The sequence below is a fragment of the Pyxicephalus adspersus genome, chromosome Z (assembly GCF_032062135.1).
Source record: "Pyxicephalus adspersus chromosome Z, UCB_Pads_2.0, whole genome shotgun sequence".
NCBI lineage: Eukaryota > Metazoa > Chordata > Amphibia > Anura > Pyxicephalidae > Pyxicephalus > Pyxicephalus adspersus.
In genome coordinates, this window is record NC_092871.1 from 63064553 (window position 1) to 63077671 (window position 13119).

The following is a 13119-nucleotide window of genomic DNA, read 5'->3' on the forward strand; positions in this document are numbered from 1 at the left end:
TTTTAATTTTTTTAACTCTTGGCCTTGCTACATAGCTCTCAGATCAGCCAATCATCTTTTATTGCTAGGAGATTGGTAAACTGTTGAAATGTAATTGAGGAAAACTACTTTATTCTTTCTTCAGTGTTTTAAATATCCAATAGCTTTTACTAGGACTTACGTCAGACTTTCAGCATATTTTGCCAGAACATTGTTATACCCAATATGAGAAACTGAAACTTTGCTTTCTGGTCTTAGACTCGTTTGGTGGAGCTGCATCGTTTATGGGAGCTGTTGCTGTTGAGAATGCAGGAGAAAGGAATCAAGCTGCAACAAGCCCAAAAACTGGTCCAGTACCTTCGAGAATGTGAGGATGTTCTTGACTGGATCAATGACAAGGTAGGCTCCTCCACTGTTTTATTTTTTTTTTTCTCCATATACATTCATGCAATTATATATTGTTTAAAGAAAAGACATCTCCAGTTAATTGACTGAATATACAGGTGAAATGCAAACTATAAAAAAGCATTTTATAAGTGAATTGTAAGCAGTAACTTGCATCTAAGAGTGATACCCTGTGTGAGAAGGGCCTTGTATTTGTATCAGTTCTGTAGTGCCCAACCAGCTTTTGCCTTGCTGAATGACTGAATAGTAAAAAGGGGCCCTGTGTTCATACACTTTGCCTTCTCTACCAGCTGCTGCTGTTCTGTGTGCATATGAAGTGTAAGAAGGGCTTTGTATTTTACTTCTATCTTCTGATACACTAACCACCATTTTGTTGTATGGTTCCAAAACACAAGACTAGGTCTTATGTTTGTACCCATTCTCTTTTCTTCCACCATTCATTGCTCTGCTATTGCACCATAGGAGCATTAACAGCAATTACTGCTACCTGCAAACCATGTAACAAACCAAAGATTTGTTCAAATAGGAAAAATAGACAAAGTAGGACTTTTTTAAGGAACATAGTGATACACTGTTACCTATAATTTAAGAGTACATAGTAACAGCTTAATCACCGTCAGTAGAACTAGACAAGAGTTAAAGTCAACAGGTAGACATATCGGCTTTAGGTTATCAGCTTGGGTGAGGTGGTCTCCATTACCATTATTCCATGCATTTTGCTGAATGGCTTCCTCAGGGGAGGTAGAGACTTTAATTAATTCATATTATAATATGACTAAGATACATAATAGTTACATTACCTAACTCCACATAAATTAAGTGCTAATGTGTAACAGATAACTGCAAACATAAGTCAGTAAGGTCTTCAGATTTCCAGACTGGAATCACATTTAATAACACGTTTAATACACTTTTTATTTATTTGTTGCATACATTTTTATTATCATGCCAAGCAATTTGGCTCTTTTGCTGCTTATTTTTCCAACCATACCAAGCACAACTCGAGGAGCCAGTTAACCTAACCTCCCATTTTAGGGGTTGTGGGGGGGGGGGGGGGGGGGGGGGGGGGGGGGGGAGGAACCTGGTGTGTTCAGAGACAACCCATGTGAACAAGGGGAGAACATGCAAATTTCGTGAAGATGGTGTCCTGGCCAAGATTTGAACCTGGGGCTGCAAGGCAAAATGCTAGCCTTTGAGCCACTGTGCCAACCCAGGTGTTTATATATATATATATATTTATAATTTTTTTTGTTTTAGGAAGCCATTGTGACATCAGAGGAGCTGGGGCAAGATCTGGAACATGTGGAAGTCTTGCAGAAAAAGTTTGAAGAGTTTCAGACAGACTTGGCAGCCCATGAGGAAAGAGTGAATGAAGTCAACCAGCTTGCTGGAAAATTGAACCAAGTAAGTAACTTAAAACTAGATATAGTGTCTTGAGCTGTCAGTACTAGGTTGACTAATATGTTCTCTTTCCTCCAAATGCTTTTTTTTTGTTTGTTTTTACAGGAGGAGCATCCTGAACTGGAAGTAATAAAGACCAAACAAGATGAAGTCAATACCAGCTGGCAGAGACTGAAGGGCCTGGCTCAGCAGAGACAAGGCAAACTCTTTGGAGCTGCAGAGGTCCAGCGTTTTAACAGGTACAATACAAGAATCTCCAATTGTATTTTGTAGAGCCAATATAACACTTTACACATTTTTGCAGGGTGTTTGCTTTAGTATCGTGTACTCGGTACTCCATGTCTTATATTATCATCCCCTAACTTGAATTTTATATGTCCCTAAGCATTACTTTGATATTAGGTTCAGTTCTCATATAAAGTCAATGTCTGCACCTGACACTTACAGCGTTAACTTTAGTGCAAGGAATATGAATCTTTGGGAGGCACATCTTTCGGCACAGTGCTGAGCAATCCATAAGAGACATTTGAGTTTGCATGTCATATATTGCTGGGTGGGTATGGAACCATCATTTAGGGCTTTTGTAGCCTTTTCTAATGTTGCCTTCTCAATTCTTGGCAAAAGAGATGTGGATGAGACTATTGGCTGGATCAGGGAGAAGGAGCAGCTAATGGCATCAGATGATTTTGGAAGAGACTTGGCCAGCGTTCAAGCTCTTCTTCGTAAGCATGAAGGTCTGGAGCGAGACTTGGCAGCACTTGAGGAGAAGGTACGAGTTGTGTGTGAATACCTACACTACCTTCCTTGTGTCAGGATATGAAGTAGGAATTTGGCAGCTCATCAGTCGACTTTCTTTATATAGGTAAAAGCCCTGTGTGCAGAGTCGGAGCGCCTTCAGCAGTCACACCCTCAGAATGCGCCACAGATACAGGTAAAAGGGGAGGAACTGCTCACAAACTGGGAACAGATTCGCACCTTGGCAGCAGAACGTCACACCCGCCTCTATGACTCCTACAAGTAAGTCACACTTTTTCAAGAAACCCTTAAACATATAATGCAAAGGTGCCCAACCTATTGCCCGTGGGCCACATCTGGCCCATGAAGCTGCCAGATCTGGCCCTCTGCTTGTTCCCTCTCTGCGCCTTGTCTTGTGGGGGATGGGCATGTATCTCCTGTGTTTCTCTGTGATCGTGCTATCAGGAGACGGAGCTTGCTCAGTGTTGGCACCCTGAGAGTGGGTGTGTAATATAGACCTGGTATTTAGCTGTGGCTGCTCCCTGCCCACGTTGTACTGTGACATAATCCCAGCAGCAGCATAGGAGCTGTATCGGTGTTTGTGGAGCTGTCATTGTTCCCATATATAAACCTGCATATCTCCTACGCTGATATGGGGTCACAAGCATAAAATACTAACAGCCATCAGATATTTTCACATTAAGGGGGCTATTTCAAGGCCATGGTCCCCAAATTGAGTTTGCATGTTAGGGAACCCCAGGAAATGAGCATTAGGGTACTGTCAATTCACCCCAAATATATACTTGCTCGTTCACAAAACCTTAAGACTGCGTTCAGGTTGGTGGTTAGGTTGCGATGTGGTTACCCCTTCCTCATGCCTAGGGGGAGACACTCAATACTATTTTAGTTAAGTACCTTTCATTATCAAAATGTGCATCAAAGGGTGAGTGCAGAAATTCTTGATTTGTCATTTATTTTGTTTGGTGCTGTACGTTGGGGTAATTAGAAACCTTTCAATTCAATATCATTTTAAATTGAAACTAATCTAGTTTTAAACATAAATCTTTATGGTTTGTTTGGTTTGTGGCCCACAAGTTTTATCTCAATGTCAACAGTGACCTTCAGATGAAAAAAGGTTGAGCACCACTTATATAATACATTTAAAAAGATAAATGAAAAGCCTAAACAAAATGTTATCCCTGTCACTTTAAGAAAGTTGTTTAGGGTTCCATTTGTTTATACATTTTAACTTTTTGTAGTGTGTTTAGGAAAATACATGCCATTTGAATTGTTAGCATAGTTCATGTTTCTTTTCCAGGCTGCAGAGATTCCTTGCAGACTTTAGAGACTTGACAAGCTGGGTAACTGAAATGAAGGCTCTCATCAATGCTGATGAGTTGGCTAATGACGTGGCTGGAGCTGAGGCTCTTCTTGATAGGCACCAGGAACATAAGGTAAAGTACCTGCTTGTGTGCTGTGCTCATAAGTTTGTCAACAGGGATTTGACTTTTTTATTTTTTTGGTCAATTGTAGCAAAGGTCTGCTCCATTTAACCCTGAAAGCTGGAGCAACATATGTTTTTGACATGAAAAATCAACAGTTGCATAAAAACTTAAACCGTAATTAATGCTCCAATTAAAGCTTTCCTTCGATCTTGCATTACTAGGCTGGTCTCCTAAAACTGGTTACCCTATTTTCACTGCACACACTGATCTCACACATTGGATGGAAGATATGAAAAGTCATATAAAGGGTGCGTCATTTACTTAATAGAGAACATCTAGCCTTTTCCTTTCCAGCCTGCCTGTCCCTGGCAAACCCCCTTTTTTTTGGATTTCACTTCTTTCCATCATAGAGACTCTGCATCACATATGGGCATTACCTAGGACAGTCTATATGCAAATGTCATCTGCCAAATAATGGTGTTTCCTGCAGAATGAGACTGGTCCATAAAGATATTTTTGACATTTGTATAACTGCCAACCATCATTTTACCAGTCATATTATTGTAAAGTTTTTATACCAAACTAATAATAATAATGTTTTGTTGTTATAGGTTACTCCAGAAGTAATTTGATGAAAGCAGATGTGTTTTTTAATGCTTTTTTTTTTTTTTTTTTCCTACAGGGTGAAATTGATGCTCATGAGGACAGTTTCAAAGCCACAGACTCAGCAGGGCAGGACTTGCTCAGTGCTGGACATTATGCCTCAGATGAAGTCAGAGAGAAGGTGTGTAAACTAGAGAAATTAGAAGAGCGTTTTATCATTTTACTCAGAGACTCTTATTAAAACAATAAAATGGTTATATAGTAGGTCAGGTTGAAAAAAAAGACCATACAATTGGCTTCAACGGGGGAGAGGGGGGGGGATTCTTTCCTGATTTCATGAGGCAACCAGATGTTACCTGGATCAACAAACAGTCTCTGCTATCTTTACTTTAAGACCTTATTACCCAGTTATATTCTGTGCTTCTAGAAAAGCATCCAGCTTATTCTTAAAGCAATCTATAGAACTTGCTGAAACTACTTCCTGAGGTATTCCACATTTTCACAGACCTTACAGTAAAGAATCCCTTCCATATCCAAAACTTAAACTTCATTTCCTCCAGATGTAAAGAGTGCCCTCTTGTTCTTTGTAATGATTTCAAAGTGAATAATTGAGAAGAGAGTTCTCTATATAGACCATTTAAATATTTATACAGGGTTAACATATCCCCCACTTAAACGTTTCCTCTAAAGGGAGAAAAGGTTCAGTTCCGTTATCCTCTCCTCATAGCTGAGCTCCTCCATTCCTTTTCGTTTACAAAAGATTTATTGAGGAAAATATATAAACAAAAAACATTAGGGAGAGTACAATAATTCAGAAATACAAAAAATAAAAATCTAACATATTACACACAAAAAAAACATTTAGCTGTTACTTCACAGCATTACATATAAACATACATGTATCATCAGTACAAATATACAAATAAAACAATGTAGTAAATGAAAAATTGAAATACACACATGGTTGGGTTGTATTACAAGATAAGGATAAATAACATTTTAAATATAGTGACATGACTATGGACTTTGTACAGTGCTGCGTAACATGATGGCGCTTTATAAACACTGTGTAATAAATATATAAAAAAAGTAGAGCAAGAGTTCTAGGAGAAGTCAAATAATAGTCCAACCAGGGTTGCCAGAAAGTTTATCAAGAGAATCATTAAAAATGTAATTTTTTCATTAACCATAGTTCAGTGCATTCGATTTTTATTTTCTAAAAAAATTAAGACAAGTCTTCTATGCACATGCAATAGTCTGCTTGGTAGCCATAAAAATATGAGAAATAAGGGGGTAGAACATTTTTTATGAACATTAGGCAAAGGAACATGAAACAATGCATGACTAGGATCTTTAGGTAAATTTCCAATACAATGTAAATCATATGGTATACTCCATATAATCCAGTCTAGAAACTTGGGCAAAGCCATTATATATGACCCATAGTACTTTTCACATTATAGCCCCTAAAACAATTTGGTGACCGTGAGGAAAATGTGTGCGCAGGAGTAAGGTAACATCTCATTAGAACCTTATAAGAATTTTCCAAAAAAATCACATTTGTAAAACATTTGGATATAGCTAGCCATAAATTTAGAGTATCATCTTCAGAGAAAACTAGTGATAGTTCCTTTTCACGTGCAGACAGATAGGGTTAAAGATTTATTAAACCATGTAGTGACAATTGGAGCATATAAAAGAAAAAGGCTCCCGCTGTAACGGTTATCTCTACATATGCGTTCAAATGCACACACAGAGCCAAGGGCTACCAATGAGACTATGGAGAAAAAGCCAGATTTGCATAAAACAAAAAGTTCTTGATTAGGTATAGCATATTTTTCCTTTAAATAGGTAAAACAATGTCCCCCTTAGTTGGAAAGCATAGATCCTACAGTAGTGAGATTGTGCTGGATCCACCACACTAAATCAGATTTTTTAGTGAGACCTGGTTGAAAAAGGGAATTGTCAAAAAAATCCATTAAAGGGCGATGACCGCTAATAAGTTTCGCCTTATTCTTAACAGAGTCCCAAATCTGTAACATATGCAATGGGAATGGGCTCGTAGACTGGTCTAATTGATGGAGGACTCCAGAATAGACCCGCCACAGAACTGGGACTGATGAGGGTCGATTGATTAGAGCCCACAAGGGGCAGTATTTATTATGAATAGAAATAAGAGAAGCTAAGAGGATGCTTTAAAATAGGATAAATGAGGTACTCCAAGGCCTCCAGCTAATTTGGGACGAAAAAGTACTTGTTTAGTAATACGAAAAAGTCCAGATTTCTGAAAAAATCTCAATACCTTTCCCTGAATGGTTTTAAGAATCCCAAAAGATATCGGTAGAACTCACATGAAATACATAATTCTAGGCAAAAAGGTCATCCTAATGGCATGTATGCGTCCAAACCAAGTGAGACCTAATTAAAGGTACATAATAAGCTTGATACAAAGCCCCATGGTCTGCAACAATTTGAATACCTAAATACAGCAATTCTCAAACCCAGCTATACGGATAATTAGCCTGAAGGTTTCCAAATCCGCTACAGATCGAAGTCACCTGCGTTGATTGTGTCATAGGATTGACTAGGCCCCGATATCGTTTCAAAATCGGTAAGAATCTTTGGTAACGTAACATGAGGAGAAGTGACATATAACAAAATATCTTATTGCAAAAAGCGAAAATTTGTGAGTATCTTGTGAAACTGTCCTGAATTTCATTACTTTGTCTAATAAATGCTGCAAGGGGTTCCAAAGCCAATACAAAAATATGTGGGGATAAAAGGCACCCCTGCCAAGTACTTCAAGCTATCTCAAAGAATCTGGATGCATAACCACAATATTTCACAAAAGCCGTGGGATTAGAATATATCGCTTTTTTCCAGGAGATAAATTCTGCTCCCAGATTCCACTTTTGTAGAGCCAAGTGTAAATACTGCCAGGATATCGAGTCGAGAGGATTGTAAGCTTTTGACTAGACCTTCTGACCAGATAATTAGGTAATATATTGCGGTGCATGTTATCAGAGGCCTGATGCCCAAGTATAAAGTTTACTTGATCCTTATGGAATAAACCCATTCAATCTAAATGCAAGTACTTTAGCCAGAATTTTAAGAACTATATAGTAGCAATATAGGCTTATAGTTCGACCAATCAAGATGGGCTTTGTCCGGCTTAGGAATCAATACCACTTGTGCTCGTAGCAAACTAGAACGGGGAAGAGCGGAAGACTTAAAATGATTAATATGAGTGGCCAGATGTTGAGCAGTAGTATCTGCCATTATTTTTATTTTATTTTTTTAATTAAAAAAAAGTGCCGTAAATCCATCTGGGCCTCCCTTTTTACCAATCTTAAGGGACTTAATCGTGGTCAGTACTTCCAAAACGGTGATATCTGTGCCTAAACAATTCACCTGATCAGTGGTCAGCATTGGAAGATGTACTTAAGTAAGATGTAGATAAAAAAGTATGTGCTTTTGTAAGAGAAAACCTTGAGGAGCACTATACAATTTTTGGAATTTGGTGTCTTAAATTCCTCCAGTGTATTAATGGGATTATAAGTATGTATATGGCTCCTAGTATACAACGAAATTGCAGGTTTGTGTTTAGGCATATTTTCTAGTTTATTAGCCAACATCGTATTTGTTTTTTTATTGGCATACAATTTTTGTTGTGTCCGCCCAATACTACGTTCTGCAATATCTGCAAGGCACAAATTTAAGTTTGTCTTAGCCTTAAAGTATAATCTCCTAATGCGCTCCGTGGGGTGCCTTTTAAAAATGAGATCACATCCATTCCCTCTTCCATGTCTATACGTGAATGAGAACCATGTGGATGAGAGAAAAATGTTAAGTCTTTTGCCACAGGGTGGCACTCTCTCCAAACATCTGTTACCCCCAAATTACACATTAAGGAACCAAAGGGGAATATCTCTTGCTTAGATCTAAACCTGATGGTTCTTTTTCTGTCCAATTTTGGGTTCAGAACTATGTTAAGTTGCCACATAAAAAATGGTACCTTGCAAATGAGCACATACAGTGCTAGACAAATGTAAAAAGAAAGGCAATTGTTTAGTATTGGTGGCATAATATGTATATATTGTCACTTTTTATTATCAAGAAAAGAACCCACCAATATTAAATGGCTGTCTTGTGGATTAGCAATTTGCTTATGGCAGATAAAAGGTGTCCCTTTGTGTATTGCTATTAGGACACAACATTTTTTAACCGGGGCATTAGCTTGGTAAAATTGAGAATGGGATGCATGTAAATATCTCAATTCAGATGAAGTGGTCAGGAGATGAGTCTCCTGTAAACATGCGATATGCATCCTATTAGACCTTAAGTAATTAAATATGTTGGACTCCTATTAGGGGAATTCATTCCTTGGATATTTAAAGGTAAAATTTTTTGTGACATCTAGAACTCTTAACAGGTAGACTGCATTGCCACAGCACAGAGTTATTAACAGGACGTGGTAGGGGGGAACATAAGACACAAAGCATGTAAAGAACAACAAAACAAAAAAAAAACACCCAAGCTTTTTCAAAAACACAAAAAAAAATCCTGAGCAGCATAGAAAAAAAGTCAAGAAAACCATGTGAGGGGAAGCACCAGAGTGCATCATGGCTGACCCTTGCTCCCTAAAAAAAAAGGGGGGGGGGGAATACAACTAAGGTCAGCAAAAATAAGGGGGACAAGTATTGCCTTGGGCAAACAATAAGGCCCTCGCAATCCCATCGTGGGGAATTAAATATTTGCAAGTATTACCAACTAAAAAAATTAGTAGAAAAAAAAAAACATAACATATCAGTATATATTCATCAAAGCAAAAAATTAAAATAGAAGAACATAGGAAAAAAACCTTGTGGAAAGTGGTAAAAAAAAGCCCAAAAAATAAAAAAAGATCATGGACCATATCAGGCTAGCAGCATTAAAAGGCTGAACCGACTAAAAGAAACATGACAGTCAAAGTTCAACCATCAGCCATTTTGCGAAAAGATTGGGAATGAAGGCATCCGAAAGCCTTGGAGCAGGATACTTCCTGAGAGTTGGCTTTCCTCTCGTAGGGGTATCCAGATGGACTGAGGATACAGATATATCATGCAAAGCTCCGGATGCTTGCAAGGCACTATTCATAGGGTATAAGGATAGGTCCATGAGGCATTTTCGCAGATCGGCTGCAGTGACCACTGAGTATGGATGGTTTTGATATGTGAAGAATAATTTAAACTGGAAACCCCAACGATAACGCACATTGTTGTCTTGAAGGATCTGCAAATATGGTTTTAAGGCTCTCCATTTTTGGATGGTAGATTGCAACAAATCTGCAAATATTTGATAGAAGAAATCCTGGTAGCTGAGTCCTTGGTACGGGCCGCTTGTAGGATCCGTTCCTTTGTACGATAATGGTGAAATTTTATGATGACATCTCTAGGAGGACCATCTGTAGTCTTACGCGATAAGGCCCTATGAATCCTGTCCATCTCAAGATGCTCGGAGGGTATATCAGGCACTACAGTACCAAGCAAAGCCGTAACAACCCTGTTAAGATCCTTAATGCTTTCAGGAATACCTCTAGTTCTGAGGTTATCTCTTCTGGCACATTTTGCGGCATCTTCTAACTGATCCTTTAGCGTTTGTATTTTCAATTGCATGGTGTTATGCAAGCGGGTGTGGACCCACTGTGCCACTGACTGGGTATGCTCCAGAGGGGCGTAACTAAGCCGCTACCAGGTCTTCACTAGAGCCTCTGATGGTGAGGATAGGCTTGGGCTGCGGGGTAGCTGCCAGGTGCCACTCCAGAGCAATCCCCAGGTCAGTGGCAGCTGACCAGAAGGGTCAGGGTACTTGGTGCAAGCACTGAGGGGCTTGCATGGCCAAAAAGTCCAGAAACAAGGATCCAAGGTCAGGGTCAGGCAACAATCAGGCAAAGTCCAAAAACATAAGCAAGGTCCGGTACACAGCAAAGCAAACGGAGTAAACACCTTTGCACTAGGAGTTACACAGAGTAAAACCTTGAGATTGCTCAGGCAACTTCCTGTAGTAGGAGGTGCCTTTAAATACCTGCAGAGATCCAGCCATAGGCTGTAGAAAACAGGGCGTGTATGTGTTACCCTTGTAGATTAAGAGAGATACACCCACACCAGCTCAAACACTAGAGCAAGTCTCCAGCAGGAAGGAAACTCGGGCATGGAACACAGGTAGTGGGGTTACTCTACCTGAAAGATAGGACCCGGCACCCGTGCCTGCAATTAGGAGCAGCGGCGCAGGCAGGACCTGCAGTGCTAACACATGGTATCAATTATTTCTCATGCCCCTCCAGAACTGTTGTCACATCGTCAAAACGATCCTCTAGTTCTTTCATTTCCTTTAACAAAGCTGAAGAAAGCTTTTTATTTGCCTGGGAGATTTTATCTCTCATAATTTCTCTGATTTTGTTAAGCAACAGCTCACCTGGTTCTGAATCCGCAAGGGAGAGATCAGATGGAAACTGATGCTGGTTACTATCAGATGGCGGCATATCGTCAAGAGAATCCCTAGCTTACAGAGTCATCTGTAACGGAAGCCTCTGTCCCTGTCTTGGAGTAGAGGCCGCGCTGAGACTTAGGTGTCTGAAGGGGCTTTTTTGGGGATATGCTTGTCGGGCCCATGGTCTCGGGGGGATTCCACAGCAGATCCTGAAGATATGGAGGTAAGTATAAAGTCAGTAGCTCGCGTGTGCCGCACGGTAGGGAGGTCAATATGCCCAAGGTGCGCGGAGCCAGATCAACACGCCACCATCTTGGTCTGCTGTCCCCATGCACCTCCTTGCTCCTTTTCTTTTATTAGTTTAGTAACTTTTGATTTTGCAGCTTGGCATTGCATTCTGGTATTAGGCCTATCATCTACCAGAACCCCAAGATCCTTTTCTATTCCTGACTTACCCAAATGTATTCCTCCTAGACAGTATTAAGCACGCATGTGGTTAGCCCCCAAGTGCATAACTTTACATTTATCATTTGTCACTTGGCTGCCCATTCAAACACTACATCCAGGTCTGCTTGTAGATAATAGAAATCCTGTATCGACTTACATCCATTACATAGTTTGGTGTCATCTGCAAACACAGAAATGGTACTTTTAATCCCAAATTCTATATCATTTATAAGGATTTTAAACGGTAAAGGTCCCAACACTGAACATTACTCTCTGGATGCTGTCTTTAATCCAGTTCTCTATCCATTTACAGATTGACTTTTCTAAACCTGTTGACCTTAACTTGCATATTAACGGCTTGTGGGGTACTGTGTCAAACTGTTTAGCAAAGCCCAACCTTTTTACTTACTACTTAATAAAAAGTGTAACATTGTTTGAAAACTTTGGTCTTTCTTATAATATACTATTTGCTAGCAGAAACCGCCTCTGTCTTCTTTATCAAACTTTCTATGACCTTTCCAACTATGATTGTTAATCTAACCAGTCTGTAGTTACCTGGTAATGACTTTGCTCCCTTTTTGAAGATGGGAACCACATTGGCCTTCTGTCAATCCACTGGTACCATTCCAGTGATTAAAGAGTCTCTAAAAATTAGAAATAATGGCTTTGAAATAACCGAGCTCAGCTCTTTGAGGACACGTGGATGTAATCCATTGGGTCCTGGTGCTTTGTCAACCTTAATATTTCCCCGCTGTTTCTCAATCGTATCAATTCTGAGCCATTGTGACTCATTTAAAGAAGTGACATTGCTTTTATGAATTTGGAGCTTGAGCTCTGCCATTTTCCTTTGAGTACACAGAGCTAAAAAAAAAGTATTTAGGAAATCTGTCTTTTCTTTATCCCCAGTTACCAACCCAATGACATCCATTAATGGGCTTTCATGCTCCGATCTGATCTTTTTCCAAATAATATATTAAAAAAAAAATTTGGGGGTTTGCCTTTTTTCACTTTTGCAATCTCTTTCATTTTGAAGTTTTGTACATTTTATCTCCTTTTTTTACATCTTTTGGTATATTCTTTCTAGTTTTCAAATGAAGGTGATCCTTCATTTTTATATTTTAGGAATGCCCTCTTCTTGTTCCTTATGGCTTTAACATCAGCTGTGAGCCCCATGGGTTTTAATTTTAGCCTCCTAAACCTATTATCGATTGGAATATATTTTTCAGTGTGCTTTTGTAGAACAGACTTGAAACATTCCCATTTCTGTTCAGTGTTCGCCGAGGACAATATTGTCTCCCAGTTCAAGTCAGAGAGCCGCCCTTAAAAATTGGAAAATTGGCTCTTAAAATATTGGTTTTATCTTTCCTGTTTTTGCTTTCTGTTTACAGCTTACATTAAATTAAATCAAATTATGGTCACTGCTACCCAGATTCCGTCTCTCACTATAATTTCTAGTTATTATCTTGTATTAAATTGACAAATTTCCTACATTTCGGCGTTCCTGTAGTGCCATTACTTCAGTCAGTGTCAGGGTAGTTGAAATCTCCCATGATTAAAACACTTCTACTTTTTCTTGCTTTTTCTATCTGTGCTAGTAGATTGTCTATTTCTTCCTTAGCACCGGGGAGCATATAGC

At 39.2% G+C, this 13119-nt stretch overlaps 1 protein-coding gene across 6 annotated transcripts in view; it reads left to right on the forward strand.

Annotated features, from left to right (window-relative positions):
• Positions 1–13119, forward strand: part of SPTAN1 (spectrin alpha, non-erythrocytic 1) — a 71019-nt gene that overhangs the window by 20559 nt on the left and 37341 nt on the right. For all 6 annotated transcript variants that reach the window (XM_072431812.1, XM_072431815.1, XM_072431814.1 and 3 more), the window contains exons 4-10: positions 238–378; positions 1642–1788; positions 1891–2024; positions 2410–2554; positions 2648–2802; positions 3839–3974; positions 4648–4749. In XM_072431812.1, coding sequence (XP_072287913.1) covers positions 238–378; positions 1642–1788; positions 1891–2024; positions 2410–2554; positions 2648–2802; positions 3839–3974; positions 4648–4749 — 960 coding nt within the window. The remainder of the gene's footprint in view (positions 1–237; positions 379–1641; positions 1789–1890; positions 2025–2409; positions 2555–2647; positions 2803–3838; positions 3975–4647; positions 4750–13119) is intronic.